Here is a 25,528-nt window from a genome sequence, read left to right on the forward strand (position 1 = left end):
CTCACGAGAAAATGTCACTGAAATACAGATTCCCCTGCCTAGCTATTATAAGTTGTTTAAAACTTTTGAATGATTAATCTACTTCACAAGAAGTAGCAATTAAATTCCCTTTTTCTAAATGAATAGATTACCGTGTCCGCTCGGAAGAGCGGCGGCTCTGCTTGTGTTTGTTTGGTCAAATTAACAATAAATTGATCCGGAATATTAATTATTAATAATAATTCGTTATTGTTTATAATTAATATTCATAATCTGGGAATCCGCTTGGTCGCGCGAGCATGATCATTTACAATCATATGTTTGTTTGACCAAACTGACTAAAGCTTAAGCCGGAATATTAATAATTAAGAATAAACCGTTATTGTTGATTATTAATATTCATAAAATGAGCTAATTTCATGCTACATATATTGGTGGAGAGAATGCGGGCAGTTTTCCAAACATTTTTCTGTGAAACAAACTTTTCAATTCATGGTGATTTATTAAGCGCGCTATAGAAGAAAAAAAAAAAAAGGACCGCGAGAAGCATTTCCTTTTCTTAGAAACTGGGAGGACGAAAATCCTCCTCTAGCCCTTCTGTTCACTAAACACAGCAGAGAGCTGCCCGTGTAGAGTGTAACAATTTAAACTGCAGTTCATATATATTTTGAATCGATTTTGCTGAGGCGCACGTTCCGCAAATCATTTAAATATATTAGTGTGCCTGTCGGAGGAAAAGACACCTCTCTCAGTGCTTAAGACAGTTTGGAAACCCCAAACCTGTCCGTTTAAAAGGCCTTTATAGCTAGAAAACCTCTAGACTATTTTCTCCCGTGGTTTCAAACTGTTAGATTAGCTGCCTAACGTTTAACCTCTTTGCTTCGCCGCCGTGCGAAATTAATTTCAGAACTGCTGGACGGTTCTAAATTAATGTATTTCGGGAGCTGCAAGCTTGCCTGTTAACCGCTTTCTGACGAAAGGAATTCTCAGAATCATAAGCGTGTTTTTAAATGGTACCAAAATCTGATATGGATGTGAATTCCCATATTTCAGTTATGTTCGTCCGGACCAAATCTGTGTACAAACGTGCACCGCCTCGAGAGACGTCTCGCATTTTATGTTTGTTTGTCTAATTGTAATGGTCGAATATTATTATCAATGTTACGGCAACATGATATATAATGACCGCTTGTGCGAATCTTAGTGGTTCGCGCTTTGCCTTCGTGAAGTCAGCCGCATACCAAGTTATGAATGAGAACTCCTCCCATTCATAAATCGGCTCTTCGAGCGCTCATTGACTCCTCGTCCACGTAACTCGTGCGCGCGCACGCATGTGTGAATGACGTAGTCACCACCCCAAAGCATAAGATCCGCCTTTCAGGAGGCAGAGTTGGTGACGCGGTTTACTTCACAGGGCAAAACCACTCGCTAGCTTCTAACGACTAGCCTTAAAGTAAACTAACCCTTCGCGTCTTAATATTACCAAACTGTTAGCACAAGGCTAACCGGATGTGAAGCGTAACTCGTAACAACTTGCTAGCGGCTAACGCCAGCTAACGCTAATGCTTAAGCAAACCAACCCTTCACATTTTGTAACTAACAAACTTTAGCACAAGGCTAACCGAATGTGAAGTGCAACTCGGAAACATCTCCCCCTGTCTACTTCTGCTCTCCTCACATCAGTTCCGCCCATCATTGTGTCTCAAGTGGTCTGAAATGGTCAAACAGTTTGGAGTTAATTTGTTTTAATTTCGATTAAGCATTTTATTTTCCCTGTTATCATTTTATCCAAACAATAGTTTAGTTACCTGAGTATAGATTATTGGTCTGTTTTTATTTCTTTTGGTATTATGAATTATTTTGTTACTTTCAATTTTTTTTTTAATTAATTTTCTGCCTTCTGTCTTTTTCATTTTAATACCGTTGTCCAGTTTATTTTGTTATTACTTGATTTTTAATCAAGTTCCCAATAATCTATTCTACACTTAGGTCATGTTTAATTTTAATTTTGTTGGTTTTGCTATTTGGGGAATAGCCTTTAATCTCTCTATTATTATCATTAATAGGCATAATTTTTCTTCCCTTTTGATATCATTCCATCTTTTCCTCATGCCTTATTTATTCCCTCACCTCTTAGGTTATAGGGAAAGTATAACTATATTAGGGCAAGTATTAGTCTGAAGCTAAATTCAGAGCTATCAATCTGAGCTATCAATCCCACATCTGATCAAAACATGTTGGGCTAACACATTAATGTTTGTAGATGCCCCTGAATACTAAGGCACTCTTTCTACTTTTTCTAAGCCGTCCTGTACTGCTTTTACCTATAGGGGATTATTATGATTATTCTTTTAGATTCTTTTATGCCGATTTAATTTTCCTTTAGCCTCCCTCCATCACAGGGTGATAACCTTCTCTATCCATCAGATACTACAGCATACTAAGATTCCTACTCCAACTGGCCCGCCCAGAATAGTAGATCCATAGTACTGCCCGTATCCGGACCCGAGTCCTCTGTGCTTGTGTGGTTAAGTGTACAGGTTATTCAGGTTACAGATCAAAAGATTGGGTTCATCTGTCTGACATAACTGACCCCTGCTGAAGGATGCGTTAGATACCTTGGCGTTTTGTCTCTCCGGCTTGTGTGGATCACACTGGCATCAGCAATCGTACTCCAAGAAGCACCGTCCGTGTCAACTGGCATACAATCAATCTTGGTTAATTACCCTGTCATGATTCCACACACGTGCCCGCCTGAGTGAGATTGGCCACCTCATTCTACAGGCCTAGTGCGGCACCGGAATCATCAGGCAAAACCCAATTTTGAATCATGCCAGGCGGTCAGTGACTTTCTTGAGTGCTACGTATTGTGCTAAAAGCCTACGCTGTGTGAGTTCACAACCGAGTTACATTATAGGCAAGTGATCTGATAGCGACTGCAGTAGGAGTTGGGGAAAGTCTAGCCAGATAGCACGCTCTTGCGACCTTCATCTGAATGCCTTTCACTCACCACCAAGTGTAAATAGCATGTAAAACCTAGTCTAAACCTAGCCCACTACAGGACTATAAAACGAACATTTTAGACATGCACATAGGTTTTGCTATTCTCTCTCTCTCTCTCTATCTCTCTCTCCCTTGTTTCTCATCCTTGTCTGTCTTTCAGTTTTATTGTTATTCATATTTACTGATATCCATATTAGTATTTTCTTTCATTTTTCTTTCCCTGTACACTCGTTCATCCGAGCGAGGTGCCTTTTTGTCTAACTTATCGTTAGTATTATTCATTTTTTTTTTTTTTGGGGTTACTGTTATTTTTATTTACTTAATTATTTTTAGTTACTTTGACCTGCTCAGAGACCACGCCATTGAGAACCACCAGGGTGATTTAAATAATTGATTGATAATTTGCACAGCCTGGCGCATGACTAAAAGCCTTGAGGCCAGTACGTAGATATCAACTGTTATCTAGCCGCCCAAATTCGACATCCGAATTGTCCGGCCCCCAGTGGATCCTTAGAAGGACCAACGTCTAGCCGGCACATACCCCCTAGCTGACAACCCTGTCAGACTCATAATATAGCACAATGCTAACATCCACTCGATTTGGCCATGTGGGTCTCTCTCTCTCTCCCTTGTGATCTCTGTCTCACCCAACAGACCAGCATGTCAAGTGCGTCCAGCCGCTGCTCACTGGGACCAACTGGAGGCCTGGTTAAGTGCTTAACCCACAACCTCCTGCCCAACGACGCCATGGAGCTGCAGCGGCCAAGCAGAGAACAGCTGGACGTCTGCATTAATCCGCTGAGGGCGAACGACCTAGCCCGGAGCCATGACAGCCAAGCCCAGACTCAACTCTCCAGGGCCCTGACACACCTCATCCTTGCACCGGCCAGACCCATAGGAAAGGGTCTCAACCAGCTGGAGCATCGAGCCCAGGACGCCTGCAAGACGACGAGGGAAAAGGACGCCGAACTTCTGGAGCAAATGGACGGACTACACGCGCCCCGATGGAGCTACAAGCGGACAACGCACACAAGGAGCGACGAGAGGAGAAAGCCAAAGATGAACTGAGTGTAAAGCTACAAGCTGAAACACTATTGTAAAGAGCAGAACTAAAGACAGTGAAGCTCGGGTCAAAGCCTCTAAAGTCAACGGCTGAGGGCCCGAGCAAAATTCCAACACGGAACCCAACAAAGAGACTTTTAAGCATGAACCTACCAGAGTTCACCCAGAACTGTCACATTCCTACAAGCCATATGACTACCAGAAAGGGGAAGTGCCACAGTCAGCCCCAAAAGCCAAGACTGGATAGACCAGCAGAGGGGGGTGAATCCAACTCATACTGCCCCGCCAGCCAGCATTTCAGCAACGCCCGTCAGCAACACAGGGCCAGGACTCCCTCCAAAGGGGTCCCCCATGACAGACACCATCTGTCAGCCAAAGACTTGAACCAGCTGGCCAGGGAAATGCAAACTTTCACCCCAAACCCTGCTGGAGGCGACGACACGCACCCCTAATTCTAAGACATTGACTTTTACACAGAGGCCAAGTGCCACTCTCTGTGACAAACTGTATCTGCTAAGAATTACTTCGAGCCGTGAGGCAAGAAGTTTCCTGAATCAACAGCGCCGTGCCATCAAAGCAGATTACGAGCCGATGCAAGAGCTCTTACTAGAGTGTTTTACCTGACCCCGTGTCAGAGTAAGGACTGATTGTCGCCATGGGTCTCAGAACAGCCACGAGACCTCACATACATACTGCAGTCGACTACACCAACCCTACTTCAAGACAGGAAATGAGCCACGGACGGAGGAGGAGTTCACCTTCCAGATCCTCTCTCTCCCAAAAACCTGCTTTCTGTGGTGAGTCCGCACACGGGCAATGCCCTGCCCCCACGCCCTGACCACCCAACAGCGGCAGAGTTTAGCTCATAAAATCTGTTCAAAACAAAGACTGCTTTGAAAGACTGTCAAACACCTACAAGCTACCCTGTCTCAGAGTCTCATCCGGAGCTGACTTTAAAAGGCACGTTACTGTTTCCCAGCCGCAAGACTTCCAAACAGTGAGTTAAAGCCTTTCTCCGCCAGCAGAGGACAGCACCACCAGGAAGGCGCATGTCCCAACAACAGGCAGGATGCTCAGAGACACACTGGGACAAGCCACTCACCACAAGCAGCCCAAAAGGAGCCTAACAGCAACCAAGGAATGACCAACCTGCAGTAGCTAGGAGCTCAAGCAACCAGCATCCAGCTAGTTACACGCCAGAGAAAGCCAAAGGTGAAAACCTGACACCAAACAATGGTACGGTGGCGTCATGAGCAGCAGAACTGCTAAAAAGCTTGAAGGGGCCCTACAGGAAGTCAAGCCAGACTCCTTAGGACTAGAGGGGGGGGTCCAAAACCATTTACCCCCTTGAACACCTGCTTTCTGCTCCATCCCCGCAGAGTACTGCGAGTCCAACACAAGCTAAAGACTGTGCATCTAACTGCAGCATCACGCTTCCCCCAAGAAGCAGCCAGTGCCACCATGCTTGAAACCTCAGGTACCAGGAAACACTGGTCTGGTTGTCTGTTTACCTCCCGAGCCACAGCTCACCAACCAGCCACACCCGCGTACAAACAACTGCTCAGGCCCCTGCACTTCAACTCTTGGGGAACCTGAACAAAATGGCGTGGCAACAACGCGCTACTTGGCTGTAACCGTGGAGATGAAAGAAAGATGAAAAACGCGCGTCAGCACGGGAGCAGACCTCACATTAATGTCATCTTTCCTGTTTGAGTAACTCAAAGCAAGAGCTCAGAGACTAAAACGAACACTTAAATGCCAACCAGGCAGGCTGGTGGTGCAAATCATACAGCCAAACTGAGGTTCAACTCATATACATCGCTCCCATTCAAGTAACGACTGTCCCCATGACTGCAGTGCACCCCGTGTACCCGTCGCCAATGGGCACATACCGGCTGCTGAATGGTAAAAATCCGCTGCGTACGTGTGAACCTCTTTCGAACTTTGAACCCCTTTAAAATCTGGGCCCAAGTGCGAGAACTCTCTCACAACCGTCAGGTCAACCCCAACAGACTGTCAGGTCACCGAGGTCGCGGGAAACTGCTGGAACCCGCGAGAACCCAAACTCAACAACATAGAGGGGGTCAAGGTCGCTACTCTGCAGCCTTCAAACCAGCTAGCAACCCCAACGCTTGCTGCCCCAGGCCGCAAAGGGCTTAATGTTGAATAACCGGACTGTGAATGACACTGTACTTGCACTGTGAGCAGACAACCCAGCAGCCATCAGCCTCGCACTGTGCGACACGCCGCCTGAACACACCCCCAGACCTGTGTTCAGCTAACAAGCATACACACTACTGTCCAAATGCTGAACTCTCACACATGACAACTGCCAACAGCATTTGCACATTGAACTTGAATCGGAACGGCGGATGGTTGACCATCCCGTCCTAACTCTCACGGCCCCGCCGCACGATGTTTACATCAGAGCTAATAGCCTGATACATCTTCAGGCATATATATAGACACCTTTAACGACTGGTGATAGGCATCCACACTTCTCACAGCCAACAACAATGGCTGTCAACCTCAAAAGCCCCGCTCAGGCCAGACCATGCCAGAGGTCTGCTCCGTCATCAGCAAACAAGACTCTGTGGTGCCAGCCTATACAAAAAGGTGCTCTATATGGCTCTCCATACGAAAGGACGAACTCTAAACCATACATTGGGTTTTCTTCCAGCCAACAACAAAAGGCATAAAACTGGGCCTCAACCTGGAAGCCATACCCTAAATTGAACTGTCCTCATGAACAGTATATGTCTTGTGTAATAGCTGCATGGCAACTGACATAAAAATCCCCAAAGACTACCTACTGGGACGATTGGTCAGCTACGAGTTCCATGACTTTGAACTCTTGGGCCAATTAGTGGCCTCACCCTACATGCAACGACACCAGAGGGGAGCTTAGGAAACACAGGCTATACTGTTCCATTCCAGCTCGCCACACTCACGTCTGTCTTACCAGTAAACAAAGAACCGGTAGGCAGAAGTGAGCTCACAGAGGACTAACTCCTTGCCGTGTGCCAAGCCACTCGTCACCCCATCACTAACATGGATGAAGACAGGGCACTTTCCTCAACAGAACAGACATGCTGAGGCCACGCAGGATGAGGCCAACCGACAAACGTCAGCACATCCTGTATAACTACCACGGTGCCCTCACTAAAGACTCTTTAGACTGCAAGTCCCACTGACCTTCACATGGAAATATCCAACTCCATGCTGGAAAAAGGACATCGGGCTACGCAACAAAACCTGCTGCACCCATCTGGCCCGTCCTCAAACTCAGGGTCGAAGGGTGCCTGACCATAGAAAGCTAAATCAGCAAATGCCATTGTCACGAGGGCCAACGACACCACTGGAACAGGAAGTGCCCAGAATTCAAGGACCAACCATCTCCTCAACGCTTGATGTGGTCCCCGCCTTCTGGACGATACCTGTACATCCAAATGACCAGCATAAGCTAGCTTTCACCTTGAACAACAGACACTAAACGATCATGAGTTGCCCCGTCGGCTAGGCCAACTCACCAGCCGAAAGCAACACCCTCCTGAACAAAGCATATGCCGATGCTTATGTTAGAGGCAACCTCATCTACGTTGATGACATCCTTAATGAATGTACCACCGTGTCTGGCCACTCAAAGGAGATAGTCTATGGCCTACAACAGTTGACTGGCTAGCGCAAAGACTACCGCCTAGCAAGGTCTCCGAACTGAGCGGCTCCCTAAGTGGGTGCAACTACTCCAGACACGTCATTAAGAACTGTTCAAAGACTTCTCGACCTGTGACCACCCTGTCAAAAAGGGCTGTCCTTCTGTTTGACAGAAGGTCAACACCTGGCCACGATTGAAGTGAGACAACGTCTGGGCATATGCAAGTAAGACACTCCTTGCGCCAGAAGGCAAATACTAAGACTGTGTAACAACATCGCTCTGCACGGTGGGTGCCATTTCAACAGCTATTCTCCAACTTCTTTGGAGCACTAAAACCATCATAGACACCTGCCACCAACCTGTCACGTTACTGAACAGTCAGCACATCCGGGATGGCATAAAGACTAACGCCAGTACGGCCATGCGGCCGATGGCCCCCTAGGGCCACTGTATTGACACTTGTTACACCTTAAGCCACAAATCCACGCTGGGTAACAGCATAGCTGTTTACCAAGACTGTACAACTGACAGACAATTTGCAACGCTGTAGAGGAGGAACCTCAGCCACCTCTGCCAACCTGTCATTCAAGTACCCCCAAGTACTGGGATGAGAATGCGTGCCAAGGTATGCCCACAACCTGTGTCGATGGATGCTCCCACAACTACCGCAGTATGCAGAAATGGCAGCCACCATTGTAACCCTTCAAAGCACAGCAGCCCATGACATCAGAGTGCACTTAGCTGCAGACTCTAACTTGCTAGACTCTGTTTCACGTTCCACCTCCCAGGGGGGAAACAAAAGGCTTCAGAACTGCCCACCACAAGCCAGTGAAACGTCAACACTTTTTCTTCTTCCCAAGTAGGCGACCACAACACTGACAACCACATCATGGTCGTCTACAGAAGAAGATAAGAACAGTTCAAACTTTCAGGCACTGACAAGGACCTGAATGACTGGACCGATGCCCTTACCAAGAAGGTGCATCACACGGTGGACCATGGTCACCACCCAACCAAAACCCCGAGATCTGGCAGCTGTAACCGGCAGCCAACAACCCTGCCTAGCCTAGCTGCCACATCCAATCTCACCAGCCCGACAAATGTCGCAAACGACATTGCGACCACGTAGGCATCTGACTCCTCACGTCAGACCAGTTTTATTTTTTACTTTTACTTTGTCTCTTGTTTTGTTAGTTTTCCACCACTCACCCCACCTACCACCCGATCCTTCTGTCTGACCTCAGCTTCAACACAGATGTCACTCAACACCTCCTACATCTTAAAAAACAGGTGCGTGTGAATCCTTTTTGGGTTGTCCCTGAAGACCCCACGACACAACAGTTCGTGCTGCCTCAGAGCCAGAGGGGGGTAATGCTAATGTACTGACCCTGCACACAGCAAAACATGCCCAGGGCGCTGATTCACCGAGCACCACAGCAACAGAGAAACCATCCTCTCATGATCAGACACCCAGATGGATCGGGCGGGACACTTCCATGGGCTCACAAGGAGCAACAATTTTTTTTTTTTTGTGTGTGTGTTTTTCTCTCCTTCGCTTTCTCTTCCCCTTGAACTCATATGCCAGTACACCAAATGGGTAGAGTGTCTCTCAGCACCGACGACACAGCCCAGACCATGGCATATCTTCTGATGATGTAAACAACTTGGACAGAGGCACCCACCCTGCACTACCAACATCACACAGGAAGGGCAAAGACTCCTGGCTGTATACGCTCAGCTGCATAGCAGCCAACCCTCAAACTTACGTATCACAACCAGAGTAACAAACACTGGCCCACAAGCCAGGTAAGGGGGTAGAGACCCTGCAACTGGTGTCACAGTGGAATGCCCAGCCAAGCACAGTCATCACAGACACCACCTACTCTCTCCCCTGTTCCCTCTCTCTCTCTCTCTCTCTTCCTTTCCTACACAGGATACAGCCACGATCCTGTACCTCAGTCTCACCAGAAGACCACTGCAACCTCACAACTATACACCTCTATCACTCATCTCTGGAAAACTGCAGAACAACTACCACTCCGTGCCTCCCGACAACAGGGAAGCACACATTAACAAGGGCCTCGCCATTCAATAAGATGCAAGCACCAGTGAACAAGTGCACCGCCATACTCCCACGAGCCTTTCAACGGAAAGCTGGGAAAGGAAAGGAACGCCAAGGAGCTGCACCCACGTTGATCGAAATGAAACTCCGTCCAGCTGACTCAGGAACGGACATCGAGGGGCCCTCACTTCCTGCCCAACCAACAAGTTAAAGTTAGATCCCAACCAACCGGGTTTTCTCCGAACCACGTTGTCTGGGAAGAGGGGGACTGTAACATATTGTAACCTGCATTCTGGAGATAAACATTCCATTTAACATTCCAGAAAACAATCTGGGTGAATCGCCAGGACAATAAAATCACTTGGTGACGAAAAGTCTGGCTTGGTAATCCCTTGGTGACATGTTAACAAGTCTGGGAGACTTCACAGAACCACTCTCTGCCTACTTCAAAAGAACGTGACAGATAAGATAAGAAAAGGAAAAAAACCTCTTTAGCCAACATTCTGCTCACAGATAAGACATTCCTCAAAATTAAACAAAGATGATGCATAGATCGAGACCATAACTCGCATTGCTTTATTCTTTAAAGCCCTGTATTAAATGCCTGTCCGCATGCTTTAGGCGGGCGCTCAAATTTGCATACGTGCAGCCCAGAGACAAAGGAAGGTTCGCGCGCAAACTTTCCCCTGAAATCATTGGTCAGAATGCTGTACGGGTTGTCACGTGACCCGCAGGTATAAGCACACTTCCCCCCAAACATCTGGGCAGAAAGAGAACTTCCCAAAAAGGAACATCATTGACGGTGGTCCCTTTAAGGGCCACACGGCTCTTCACAGCCGCATGGACTTTCCCGCCACGTTTTCTTTATTTTCCGGCAAAGTAAATTCAGTTTAAAGTTTGCGATCGTGTTCGTCCGAACTGCATTACAAACTCCACGCATCAAAGGACATCAAGAGTAGTTTTCATCACGACGGAAGAGAGACGCATAAAAGAGACCTCCAGACATGAAAAACCAGGTGATTTTAGTTATGCGATTAAGCTGTGCCCCTTTTATCAAAAAGGTGTTTTTTATAACCTTGGTGGTCCTTAATGGTGCGTGTGGAACTGAAAGTTTTGTCACTTTTAATCTGAAATCTATATTTTCTAGCTTTACTATTTCTCTTTGCTGTTACACGTTCTATAGACCCGATATCTCCACGTGGTTTACCTTTGTTTTGTGTTTAATGTATGTTTGTGCGTTTGTTTGTTCGTTACGTCTGACTAGTCAATAAATTCCATTTATAATCAAATGAATTGTATTGTTTGCCTCACGAGAAAATGTCACTGAAATACAGATTCCCCTGCCTAGCTATTATAAGTTGTTTAAAACTTTTGAATGATTAATCTACTTCACAAGAAGTAGCAATTAAATTCCCTTTTTCTAAATGAATAGATTACCGTGTCCGCTCGGAAGAGCGGCGGCTCTGCTTGTGTTTGTTTGGTCAAATTAACAATAAATTTATCCGGAATATTAATTATTAATAATAATTCGTTATTGTTTATAATTAATATTCATAATCTGGGAATCCGCTTGGTCGCGCGAGCATGATCATTTACAATCATATGTTTGTTTGACCAAACTGACTGAAGCTTAAGCCGGAATATTAATAATTAAGAATAAACCGTTATTGTTGATTATTAATATTCATAAAATGAGCTAATTTCATGCTACACAAGTTATTATTTGTTGCTCTTACAACTGGGATCAACGACAAGACTTTTGTGAGGTAGTGTATTAGGCTGCACAATAATTTATAAACATGATAATCAAGGTTATTTTGTGCAGAGTTTCATTCACGATTAATAATTATGATTATCCTTTCGCTTTCAAACTTTATCCACTTCAGCATATTTTTATTTCTATTTACAGATAATACGTAATAGAAACGAAGTAAGGAGATCCACAAATTAGTATTTTTTGTCTTTGTTACGAATTTTTACATAACATAAACATGTTTGAATATATTCATAACCACATTCGTGTTTTACTGTCATGCTTTTAAAATAAAAAACGCTACTAAAAGAATAATTTCGCATTCTTTAATCCCTATTAATAACTCCTGTACAGCAATCCCACAACATTCTGACACTCAAATACCCTGTCAGTAATGTCTAGTGGCTGTCAATGGGCTTTTCACATTGTCAGCTATAATGTTCATGTTGTTTTTGGTGTTTCCATTAATGAATAGGGCCACTGTGTAAATACAGAGTACAGTTATGATCTTATTGCCACATCCGATCGTTATGATAACATGATATATGCCTTCAACGATTTTCAGAAGATAAATACAAAAAAATAACACAACTGGAATAACTACAGCAGTTCTCAGGAGATGGCGAGGACATATGATGGCGTGTGCAGGTGGTGTAGTGCTGTCCCAATTCTTAGGGGTAAATTTTGAAGCCCTTCCCCTTTACGCTCGGTTGTAAGGGCCAAGGGGAAGGGGTACAAAAATAGTATTTGGATTGGACCTAAAAGTCATATGCACTATAGATGCTACATTACATGTTCATTTTGTAAGAAACACTATACTACCAGCACGATAGGTTTATAACACAAACATAATTCACAAGTGCTATATGTTTCACACATTTTCAAGATCAGGTCTCACCAGTGCAGCCAGAGGTTCCTTTTTTTACGGCGTAACCCATGTCACAATGACAGATGAAAGAACCCTTGGTGTTCTCACACTCCCCAAATGCACAGATGTTGTCGTTCAGTTCACACTCATTCACATCTGCAAATAGCAAGACAAAAATCCAGGAAAAAAAATCTGAAATAAGATTCTTTCAAAGACTATGCAAAATTCAAAACAGACGCAGTACAGACAAAGCTGACACAACTGGTCAACTACAGCACATTCTTGTGATATTAACTTTTAAAATAGATGCCTTATTTGTGATTGTATATATTTTAAAACATATTGGATTTAGTTATTTGACTGTTGGTCAAAAACACATGAACATACAAGTTATGTCACACAAATAAAAATTCAAGATTTGCCGAAGTGAGTTGAATTATATACAAAATATGCATTACAGTATATATCAAGCATTGAGTTTAGCATTTATTTAAAAAATGCAGCATGTTTTAAAACTTTTGCAGCCTACCAATACATGTCTTCATGTCCACGGAAGCCATAAATCCTTCGTAACACAAACAATGATATGCTCCAGGAACGTTAGTGCACTGACCACCTTCACAGATGTCTAAAACCTCTTCACATTCATTCACATCTGGAGAGACACAGAAACAAAGAGTTGAATGCATGCATGTGTTCAGCTGGACATATTATAAGTTCCACAATGTAAACAAGGCTTCTGTAGATCGTTAAAGTCAGAACTATTAGCCGCCGTTTATTTTTTCCCTGATTTCTGTTTAACGGAGAGAAGATTTCTTCAACACATTTCTAAACATAATAGTTTTAATAACTCATTTCTGATAACTGATTTATTTTATCTTTGCCATGATGACAGTAAATAATATTTGATTAGATATTTTTCAAGACACTTCCACAGCTTAAAGTGACATTTTAAGGCTTAACCATGTTAATTAGGTTAACTATAGGCAAGTTAGGGTAATTAGGCAAGTCATTATAATGATGGTTTGTTCTTTAGACTATTGAAAAAAATATAGCTTAAAGGGGCTAATAGTTTTGTGTCATGATGGTGGATCTGTCTGTTCTTCTATGATGTGTCTGCGTGTGTGTGTTTATGGGTGAGTGTGTGTGTGTGTGTGTGTGTGTGTCTGTGTGGAAGTCGCATGGCTGTCAGTTGTGTTTACATGTCATCAGATGGGTGGTCACGTGTACGCTGTCACAGGCACTTGCCGTTGCTTAGCACCGCTCAGCTGATAATCAGCGCACCACAGGTGCAGCGCATTACTGCGCCTATATATGTTCAGTGTTCCTGTCTCACATTGTCAGTTCATTGTCCTCACGGTTTGTCTGTGTCCTGTCAGGCTCTTGTCGTTGAATCGTTGGTGGTGAGTGAGCTGGAAGAGTTTTATGCCGTTGGATTTTTGATCTTCTCTGTTGATGACTTCATTGGACTTTTGATCTTCTCTGTTGACGGCTGCTCGAACTTGCATCAGCCCTAGAACTTTTTATTGGATTCACTCACTTCCTGAGATACTCACCTGACATCTACCAGCAAACAACTTATCAGCTCTGTGTCTTGTTGATCATAATAAACACTGTTACTTGCAATTGGGTCTCCTTGTTTTCCGTGACAGTTTTGACCTTAAAATGTTTTTAAAAAAATGTAAAACTACTTTTATTCTAGCCGAAATGAAACAAATAAGGTTTTCTCCAGAAGAAAAAATATTATCAGACATACTGTGAAAACTTCCTTGCTCTGTTAAACATCATTTATGAAATATTTAAAAAAGAACAAAAAAAAATCAAAGGGTGGCTTGTAATTCTGAATTCAACTGTATAAAAAACAGTGTTGCAGCGTTTTATGGTCAGTAGTAGAGATACCTGAACATGTCCGCTGGTCCGGCGTGAGACTGTAACCCTGACCACAGCTGCAGGAGTAACTGCCCTCTGAGTTACTACAGTACAGCTCACATCCTCCGTTCTCTATTGTGCACTCATCTATATCTAAAGTACAAAGTTACATAGTTATGAACAGTACCAGTAACATTGTAGGGTCATTCATCTTTTATAATGTATTTATACAAAGAAATTCAATTGACAGTTTGAGTAATATTAAGAAATGTGTGCATTACTCATTACTCATACAAAATACATCTTAAGTAAAATGACATTACTGTAAGTGTTACCAAAATTTATATTGACCCCAATGTGTAAATGTAAATCTACTTTTTTTGCATTATATATTGCTTATTGTATGAAATAGAGAAAATAAAGAAAGTGGAGCTGCTTTTCAGTGGATCGTCCTTCAACAGAAACATTATTAAACGGAACTGTATCCGTGTTGTGTTAAGTATAAATACACTAGCATTCTAGATGTTATGAATGGTTGTGGCAATGAAGGTGGAGTTCCATATGCAACATTTAATACCAAGAATAGTCAACAGGCATAAGTCCAACTCAGGCTCATTCTAAGAATGTATCGCTATATAGATTTCTGGAGAGTGACAAATATTTCCCAAGAGCTCTGTTTTTTGCAGTTTTTGTTTTCACAAATCCACCAGAGACCGATGTGTATGCTTTTTAAGTTCTCAAATTTCTCTCGCGAGTGCCATTTGTCCTCTAGTGGATCTTGTGGGCACTCCAGCTGATAATTATGACACTATTCTGGCATGCTGAATATGTTCTATAAACTGAAATATTGTCGTTAGTTTTTGTACCTTTCATGCTCATCCATGTAAAGTTGCTTTGACGATTTATGATTTATAAAGCACTACACTACCTGACAAAAGTCTTGTCCTTGATCCCAGTTGTAATACCCAAATAATAATATGACTAGTTTCTAGTTGATCATTTGGAGATGTGGCATAATGTAGATTTTTCAGACTCATTTTTCTTTCAAAACTGATTTCCAATCATCATATATACTGCTGAAGACTAATTGGAACCCACATGGACCAAAATCGGTACAAGTATCAAGTTTGTTAAAGAACAAATCATGGTTTGGGGTTACATTCAGTATGGGGGGAGTGTGAGAGATCTGCAGAGGGAATGGCAACATCAATAGCCTAATCAAGACATTTGTGCTGCCCATTACATTATAAGCCACAGGAGAGGGCAAATTCCTCAACAGGATAGCGCTCCTTCTCATACTTCAGCCCCCATATCAAAGTTCATGAAAGTCAAGGTGCTACAGGTATGGCCAGCCCAGTCACCAGACATGAACATTATTGAGCATGTCTGGGGTAAGATGAAAAAGAAGGCATTGAAGATGAATCCAAAGAATCTTGATGAACTATGGAAACCTGCAAGAAAGCTGTCTTTGCCATTCTAGAAGACTTTATGGTAACACTTTATCACAACTACACACTATAAATCATTTATTATGCATTAGCAAATAGTAAATTCATTATCTGTTAAGCATTAACTCTACATTAATAAACGTTAGTAAGCAGTTTATAACTGCAGCTACTAATGCTGTATTCTTGGCTTACAACCACATTTTAAAATGTGCCTAATAATTGTATTTTCATACTGTGTTAATGATTTATTTTTCATTACTAAATGAAGTATTGCATTATATAAACAGAAAAAATTACATAAACGACTTTATTCAATCCTATTTGTTTAAAGATACACAAATGAAAATGTACTACTTCAAATGAAAAATTTAAATTTGCAGCCTTATCTTAAATAAATTACTGACCAGTTTAATCATTGCTTATTATATTGTTAAATTATTATATTGTTGTTGTATCCAGTTTTATGTTGTATTTTGACACCTGTTATTTGCCAATATTTGGACTTTACAGTCATTTTATTGTTTAGATAAGATTGCAAAGATTATTGTTCAGTTGATTTTGAGCCTTTATTTGTCATTCATAAGGGATTTATAAAGCATGAATAGTCCTCACTTTACATTAGGTCACAAAACTGCATGAAGTTGAGTTAATAAAGCATTCATTAACATGTATAATAACTATTAATATACGCCTGAATAATATGATATATAAGCGTTGATTTCAATAGTTTATTAATCATTTACTAACTCATTCTGAATTATCTTAATAACCACCAACTACTCTTGAATACAAATGGTTTGTAAATAATGCAATACTTCTTTTAGTAATGAAAAATAAATCACTAACAAAGTATGAAAATACAATTATTAAGCACATTATACTTGTGATTGTAAGTCAAGAATACAGCATTAGTAGCTGCAGTTATAAACTGCTTACTAATGTTTATTAATGTAGAGTTAATGCTTAACAAATAATGAATTCACTACATGCTAATGCTTAATAAATGATTTATAGTGTATAGTTATTATAAAGTGTTAACAACTTTATTAATAAGTTATCTGAATCAGAAATGTATGGATGCAGTCGTCCAAGCTCATGGGAGTCCGAGACAATATTCATTCTTGTTTTTCACTGCACCATGACTTTATATTCTATACTGTACATTATTTCTGTTAAATGACAATACTTTTGTCTCAGCAAAGTCAGACCTTACTGTCCTAATTAAAAAATTATAAATCAAGGCATGATCATATTTTATTTTAAATGTAATCTAGAGGCCTTATTATTTGTTGGTCCTAAAACTTGGATAGGCGACAAGACTTTTGTCAGGTAGTGTATAGAAATAAAGGCAAAAAATGAATGAAAGAATAAAATAATTCACAATTAATTCTCAAAAACACCTTAAACTTTTGACTAGTCGATCTACAGTTCTGACCTGTGCAACCCTTCCAATCAGGTGTCGTCTGGTAGCCAGAGTTACAAGAGCACTGGTAGGTTCCCACCAAATTCACACACCAGCCATTAGGACAAAGTGTGCTACTCAGATCACACTCGTTCACGTCTGCAGACAAACAGTAATATCCGTCAGATCAATGACAAGAATTAGGTCAAAATCTATTTTGGGTTAAAACAGTTCCACTTTACATTAAGTGTCCTTAACTAATATGTACTTACATTGAAATGATTCATTTGGCACAATGCGCTTATTTTGACAAACAAGAGTGAGATATAGCCCACACAAATGACATGATTTAGTTCACCTTCACAGGCACTGCCATCCACAGACAGATGATGACCAGGCGGACACACACACTTGTAGCTGCCGTCAGTGTTTTCACAGGTGCCTCCATTGCACAGTGAAAGGTTACGCTCACATTCATCAATATCTACAGCATAACATGGTCAGGATTAGTGTGGAAAATAATGGTTTTGCAAATATGTACATGAGTTACTACAAGAAACATGTAATTAAAAAGGCACATTTAAGGTTTTACTATATTGAATTTAATGCAGTAAGTAAAACGCAAGTACATAAAGGAAAGTGAAAATGTCAAGAGATTTAACCACTGAGCCACCAATGCCATGTCCCGAATAATTTATTATTTGATTGACTGAAGCACACCATAAATAGTAAAGTGTCACTCACCCATGCAGTTCTTCATCATCATGATTCCACTTTCGTAGCCAGGAAAACAGTCACATTGGAAACTGCCCAAAGTGTTCACACATGTGCCATGACCACAGACATCAGGAGAGATCATGCACTCGTCAATATCTGTGAAAATTCACACATGCATTCACACTCGGATCTCATAGAAAAACACATGAAATGCTTAATCTTTTACAGCTGAGTGCCATTACACAAACTGAAGCAGAACAAGCATTCAATTAAAACATAGATATACTCAAATACAACAGTTTGTATCTGTGGATCTTACTTTCTATACTTTCACATGCATCCAAAAGGTGTATACAATTTCTGGGTTTGAACAAAGTCATAAATATTTTTATATTAATTTAATTTCATATATGATTATATATTAATAAATTAACGTACAGTTGATGTTTTATAGAAACTGACTGTAAAAAAAAATTAATGAATGGTATTTTATTTCTATTTTAATGAATGTCATAAAAGACATGCAAACCTTAATAAAAATTTAGCTATAAACTTCACTGACTGGCTTCTCCCCTGTACAGTTTCACATGAAAAAAATCAGACTCCTTCCACAAAAAAAAAAAAAAAAAATTAATTGAATAAATTAGTTTCACCTTTATTCAGCAAGATTTCATTCATGCCCCCGTGACTCACTCTAAGCTACTGGATGCGATCATGCGAATATGAATTTGATACCGCATGCGAATGAGAAAAAAACAATCAGCTTTTCCCGGACAGCATAAACATGTGAAGTCTCGAGTCTCCAGAAGTTCAGTGTGTGTGTGTGTGTGTTTTGTGTGTGTCTGTGGTCTTTTACTCACTCAGAAGGTGCAGAGAATAATGTCAAACAGCGGTGTGTATGCCTTATCCTGTCGCAAAATGTGGCTAAAGCCCTACGCAACAGTAATAGTTTGATTGCAGTGTCTGTACAGCACTTCAATAATACGTCTAAATTGTATTAATTCTATTTGTGTTTACGACGATTAGAACTTTAAGCATATTCAAAGTGCTATTCCACCGCATCATTATGAACCATAATGTCTGTGGCTGCAGTTTTAGCCTCTGTTGGACATGGCAGCCGCTGAACTCCAGTAAAAAAAAACGGTTATGTCACACTTGCCAGGTGTGTGCAAAGCACTTGATTTGCAATTTAAATTCAATCCTGCCTTCAATCTTCAATGCTAATTTTACCCTTACCTCCATCATAACATCACAACTCACGAGACTACTCTTCACCTCGACGAGAAATCTCGTCACAATTTAATCTTACGAGATCTTATCATCAGGATCTTGTCACATCCCTAGTAGTATCGTCATTAACGGTCTGTCTACAATACATAATGTTGCATGTGGAAAAGTCAGGGTGCTTTCACACCTGTGGATCGATTCTCTTGTTCCGAAACAGGGATTAAAATGATTACAATGTTGTTCTTTGTGACACCCACAGACGTCGTCACCAAATATAAATCTCTTCGCTGAGGCCAGCTTCCAGCCTCCATCGCTGAGACTGCAGCTCTGCACAAGACTTTTGGCCAGCGGAGAAATATAGGGCTCTATCATACACCCGGCGCAATGTGGCGCAAAGCGCGGCGCAATAGTCTTTTGATACTTTAAGCTCGGCGCAAGGGTCATTTTGAGGTGTTGCGCCACACTGTTTAAATAGCAAATGAATTTGCGCTCAAATGTGCGCCCATAGGCGTTGTGGTCTAAAAAAGCAGGCATGTTTTGGTGCATTGCTATTTTGAGAAACTGTAAATAGTCTGTTCTGTTCTATTGTCTGGCGCAAAGTGCGCCTGGCTTACACACTACAAACAAGATACAGAGCAATACGCAAATATCTTTACATATGAAAAAGATATAATATATTAAGAATATATATAATAAGGATATATCATTCATTTTCTTGTTGGCTTAGTCCCTTTATTAATCCGGGGTCGCCACAGCGGAATAAACCGCCAACTTATCCAGCAAGTTTTTACGCACTGGATGCCCTTCCAGCCGCAACCCATCTCTGGGAAATAATAAGGATATATATAGTATATAAATATAAATGATTAAAATATTACAAAACATGTTAATTTCTAGCCTACATGAATTTAAAAACCACTGCCTTCACACTTTCTTCATCTCGGGAGGCTTTTTCAGTTCATTCAATTTGCTTTTGTTTAATGTTATTATTATTAGCAATATTATTTATTATATCCATATTTATATTTGTTTTATTAAAAACAAGCTTAGATTTGTCCACCTGTCAGGTTTTAGACCTTATGGGGCATAGCAGGTGTATTTGGAAATAACTCCAAATTTTGACCAGACTTTGTTAATATTGTTCATTTATTCGTTTGCTGGAAATTAGAACTGAATTTAAAAATTGTTTTGAAACAAATATTCACGCTTAACAAACAAAATTAATTATTTATAGGCTAATTGATGTCTGTGCGGTAAGGTTTTCCTATCCACGAGAGCAAAACCGAAAGTTAACTTACTTTACGCCATGTTAATAGCAATGCGCTTATGGCACGACGCAGCTGGCTCTTAAAGGGAATGGCAGATGAGACTGGTTTATTCTCAAAACACACTTATAACTCATTAAGAAAATAAACCCAACCCTTTTAGACCATGCGCCGCGGCGCAAAGCAGATTTTCCCGTACTTAAATTTGCAAAAATACATTCTGAAATGCCCTGAAAGCGTTTGCACCCTGCGTTTTGCGCTCTGCGCATGGACCGTCAAAATAGAGCCCTAAAATGGTCGTGCGCAACTGAGTCTGGTTTCTCTCAAGGTTTTTTTTCGTCTATCGTTAAAGTTTTTTTCCCTCTCCGCTGTCGCCACTAGCTTGCATGGTTTGGGATCGGTAGAGCTGCCCATCAATGAATTTGCTCTTCAGTGTTTGGACTCTCAGTAATGATTTTAAACCACCCTGAACTGAACTGAACTGAACTGAACCTAAACACTAAAAACTGAACTACACTGATATAATTTACTATGACTATTTATGTGAAGCTGCTTTGACACAATCTACATTGTAAAAGCACTATACAAATAAAGCTGAATTTTATTTAATTAAACAGAGGTAAGACTTTCTCATACATAGCAGTTGGCTTGGGCATTAGGCTTTACATTATAGACAAAATTAACAGATAAACCAATACTGCAATTCGGTCAATTTTCCAAACAGATAAACGGCTAACATGCTTTCACTTTCAAATTTGACATGAAATGCACATTTACTGGTAGGAATGATGCCCTACTCATAATGTTCTCTTCATATTGCCCACCCTACTCATAATGTTCTCTTCATATTGCCCACCCTACTCATAATGTTCTCTTCATATAGCCGTATATATGGCTATTACCCATCCATAAAACACTGTGATTTAGCCTGGCTCAGATCATATTGCTTTCTCACTACAATCGATCTACTCCAAAGTTTATTTCAATCGAGGCGAGACCACCTCATTCAGATGATCTCGGACCAATTGTTTTGAAGTGGATCTGAGCGCGATTGCAGGATTCACATTTGCCAAACGAACGCACTAACTGGATAAACACACCAGGTTCCATAACAAAAGAATAAGTGTGAAAGCACCCTCACTACAATGCTCACGTTTCAGCAGCAATAGACCATTGTATTTTAATTGTCTATGGAGCCTTCTAAGATGGCAAAACATTTCCGCTCCTGTCAATATTTAATAGCTACAACAACCGTGACAATCTCTTAAAAAGAACAACTCACAGAGTGAAATACTCTGGATTCTTACCTGATAAGATAAAAAAATATAATAATAATAGATGAAAAACCCAAATAGCAACAGGAAACATTGACCACTTCATATACCCTAAGTTTATTGGGTAACGAATTTCATTTGGTATAATTTGTATCTTTATTTTAATCATATTTTTGCTGGTACGAATACATTTTAGGTGAAGAGACATGCAAATACTTTTTTCAATAAAAAGGGAATCATTAATTCAATTCAAGAGAGCATATTATAACAAATAAAATATAATATTTCTGCCATTTTTTTTCTTCATGGATTTGATTAATGCAGTATTGCAATACTACATGATATCACAATACTTTAGCTGATATAGTATCCTTACATGAATTAATGGTATCGTGACAACCCAGTCTATAGAATACAATTTATTACTATCATCATACTGTAAATGCATGGTGTAATGAAAATGATTTGTTTTACCTGTGCAGTTTTTCTCATTGGTATCCAGTGCAAATCCACTATCACAGCGACATCTGAAGCTCCCAATGGTGTTCCGACATTTCCCATGGACACAAATGCTTTGGAAAACTTTGCACTCATTGATATCTGATGAAGAGGGAATAGCTCCATTTATAAACTTACTTTATAAATAAATTTTATAACAGAATAACAGTATAATATAACAGTAAAAGCTAAATATTCAAAATCAAAGATCAAAATCTTTTTGACCTTTATAGACAGCTCTGCCAGTGAGAACGTCTCCTTTGTTGGCGAAGCCTGGTCCTCTTGGGCACAGGGTGTCAAACTGCCGAGTACCAGGCTCAGGACATAAGTCACAATCTTTGCCCCAAGCCAAACCCACCGTACAGCAACACATGTCCATGCGGAAGCGTCCTGGTACCGGCTGTGTACACACATCTTCTTCGTAAGTAAGAAAGCACGGCTCCGAACGAACATCTGTTTGGACAAAACAAATAATTTACTCCCATCATTTTGCACAGATGTTTTTAATACTTTATTTTAATAATATCCAAAAGACTTTTTTTCTATTTTTTGTAATACATTACACAGATAAACGACTGAAATTAAGTTGTTTTTAACATTGTCTTATCCTATTTTATTCAGTTTATTCAGTCTAAAATCTGGGTTCAAGCTTCAAAGGTACATTCATTCATTCATTTTCTTTATGGCTTAATCCCTTTATTAATCAGGGGTTGCCACAGTGGAATGAACCGCCAACTTATCTAGTACGTGTTATTACGCAGCAAATGCCCTTCAAGCTGCAATCCAGCACTGGGATACAGCCATACACTCTTCCATTCACTCACATATACAACAGCCAATTTAGCTTATTTACAATAATTTACCTATACTACATGTCTTTGGACTGTGGGTGAAACCAAAGCACCCAAAGAAAACCCATGCCAACATGAGGAGAACAAGCAAACTCTAAGTGTAAAAAATAAGAGTTGTTTAGAGAAAATTGTGAACCTAGGAGAAAAAATAACAGGGAGAATACAGATGACCATGGCTCAGTTATACCATAGACAAGTTTTGAGCAAAGCTCAGAGAATTCTGTCAGATGATTCCCATACTATGCACCACGAGTTTTATCTTCTGGTATTCGATACAGAACTCCTATTAATAAAAAATATCGGTTTAAACTTTCATTCATCCCCTCAACTGTAAAGTTTTTAAATTTAGGGTAGATTTGCATTGTACAATGTGTTTTTTGTATTATGTGTAATATGCTTGTGTGCTGCAACTAAATCGGGAAATGAATAAAGGAAATGAATGCCCTGGGGGAAATGAATAAAGACTGAGTGACTGACTCCACACAGATGTCAACTGACCCATCCGGGGCTTGAACCAGCGACCTGCTTGCCATGAGGCAACAGCGCTACCCACTGCCCCACTGTGTCACCCCAAAAGTTCATAAAGACACCTAAATCCATATGAATCAAGCAATTATGATCTAATAAAACAACTAAATTACACTTTGAATTATACTTTGACACAAAATTAGGGTGGTTTACCAACACAGAGGCGTCCAGTGACATCCAGTGTGAGGCTTTCTGGGCACTGACATTTAAATGAGCCTCTAGTGTTCACACAGTGTCCATTGTGACACACACCAGGAAACACCTCACATTCATTCACATCTACACAGGGAGAGAGAGGAGAGGTGGGCATTTTTACCTTAGTAAGCTTTATAATTCAAAATCAGAGAAAACAGAGTTTATGTTAAAGTCGTTTCTATGAAACTGTCACCTTCACATGAAGCCCCTCTTGACTGAGCAAATCCTCGTTCGCACACTAGATCTGGACACATAAATAATCACATAGTTAATCACATAAATAATCATGTAAATATATACGGCATGTGAAACAAAGACAATGCAATTATTTGTTAACAAGAATTTTTTTTAATGACAGAAATTCTAAGCAGCATACTTTCTTTAATACTTTAAAACTTTAATACTACTTTCTTTAATACTTATATGAAGTAGTTCTAAAAAATCACTCAAACTAAATCAGCAATAACTAAATTACAGTTATTGCTGTACAGTTATTAAACTAAACTAAATTACAGGATCATGTAATAATAAAAAGTGAAGTTGTGACTGCTGAAAATGTATTAATAAAATCATGACATTACTTTCTTTATTGTATTAATCAAATAAATGCAGCTTTGGTGAGCAAAAATAATATTTTAAAGGGGTGGTCCAGTGTGTAATTTTAAAGCTTGCAAAGATGCAAAACAACCCAGGCTCATTCTGAAAACGTAGTCCCATGGACGACTTTTTGGTATCTAAAATGTCTCTCGCGAGTGCCGTTCGCAGCCACGCTGTTCTCGCATAAACCCACTCTGATTGACTCTGATTGGTCAGCAAACATAATGTGCTGGTATTCGTAGATCGGCTCCATATCACCAGTAAAGCGTCCACGCCTCCACAAGCATGCGCTTTGACTGACAGTATTTACACAGCTGAGGCAGAGTAGCTGTTAGCAGTATTCTTTTGAGCCTTTATCAGACAGAAAATTAAAAGGATGACCCTTATGCCTGCTCTCTAAAATAAAATCAAGAATCACATGTGTGCGGGACTGATATTTAGTTTTATTTTTCTCTTTCTCTTATTTCTCTGTAATATACAGTGACGCAATTGACAGGAGATTAAAGTGCAAGATGTGGAATGCGACCCACGTAAACTTTGATTGTTCTTTTGCAACATGATTTAGGTGAGCTATCCTGTATTTTTTTCTTAACTCAACGCGTTACACGTCTTTCACATATATTCAGAATAAGCATTTGTAAGTAATATGAACCATTTACATATCTTTTGTGAGTTAATTATCTAAGACGTAGAACAGAAAGAGAGCAGCCGCATTGAGAGACACTGCAGCGCTGATGAAGATTGTGGCTGATTACAGCAGTTTGACTGATAAATATGAATTTGTAGCTAAATTGTTAGCGGTGGCAAACAGCATTTCCCATTGTTTATATCCTTGCTACAACATACCGTTAATACTACACAATATGCATGTCATCGATCAATTTTAGCAAATAAAAATACTTACAGATTGTGGCTCACAAGTCACAGCTTCTGCTTGTTGGAGTTGCTCCTTTGAGGAGTATTTAGCATTGAACTGGGAAAGATTGTGGAAGCTGTCCTTTGTCAAATGCTTGCTATATATTTTTTTTATAATTGTCTAATTATAATTAAACTGTAAGCACTTCTGTCTTTGTGTCGTGTCCTTTGGAAGCTAAAATACAGAAACAGAAGAAGCTTTGTGGAAATAGCAGCGTTTGGATGGCATTTTAGCTTTCTCTACTGTACCATTACAACACCTCTGGCCACGGCCCTTTGCTGTGCAGGGTGTGAGCGCAGGGTAAATGCGTGTAACCGGAAACCCTTGTGATCTCACTAGCCCGGATGTATCTTTTTGTA

General features: G+C 40.5%; 1 protein-coding gene and 1 long non-coding RNA gene across 12 annotated transcripts in view; one reads left to right on the top strand and one right to left on the bottom strand.

Moving 5' to 3' along the window:
* fbn2a (fibrillin 2a) overlaps positions 1–25,528 on the bottom strand; it is a 168,160-nt gene that overhangs the window by 80,074 nt on the left and 62,558 nt on the right. For all 11 annotated transcript variants that reach the window (XR_012386197.1, XR_012386196.1, XR_012386195.1 and 8 more), the window contains 10 exons: positions 23,850–23,900; positions 23,615–23,740; positions 22,308–22,535; positions 22,059–22,184; positions 17,846–17,974; positions 17,460–17,585; positions 17,135–17,260; positions 14,282–14,404; positions 12,912–13,037; positions 12,413–12,538 (listed from right to left, as the gene is read on the bottom strand). Coding sequence is in view for 8 of the 11 variants with exons in the window: in XM_073914544.1 (XP_073770645.1) it covers positions 12,413–12,538; positions 12,912–13,037; positions 14,282–14,404; positions 17,135–17,260; positions 17,460–17,585; positions 17,846–17,974; positions 22,059–22,184; positions 22,308–22,535; positions 23,615–23,740; positions 23,850–23,900 (1,287 nt within the window). In the remaining 3 variants the exon portion in view is untranslated. The remainder of the gene's footprint in view (positions 1–12,412; positions 12,539–12,911; positions 13,038–14,281; positions 14,405–17,134; positions 17,261–17,459; positions 17,586–17,845; positions 17,975–22,058; positions 22,185–22,307; positions 22,536–23,614; positions 23,741–23,849; positions 23,901–25,528) is intronic.
* On the top strand, positions 10,524–14,006 carry LOC137496573 (uncharacterized). The gene is made up of 2 exons (XR_011017011.2): positions 10,524–10,777; positions 13,762–14,006. It is a non-coding gene; the product is annotated as an uncharacterized lncRNA (long non-coding RNA).

The sequence above is a fragment of the Danio rerio genome, chromosome 10 (genome assembly GCF_049306965.1).
Source record: "Danio rerio strain Tuebingen ecotype United States chromosome 10, GRCz12tu, whole genome shotgun sequence".
NCBI lineage: Eukaryota > Metazoa > Chordata > Actinopteri > Cypriniformes > Danionidae > Danio > Danio rerio.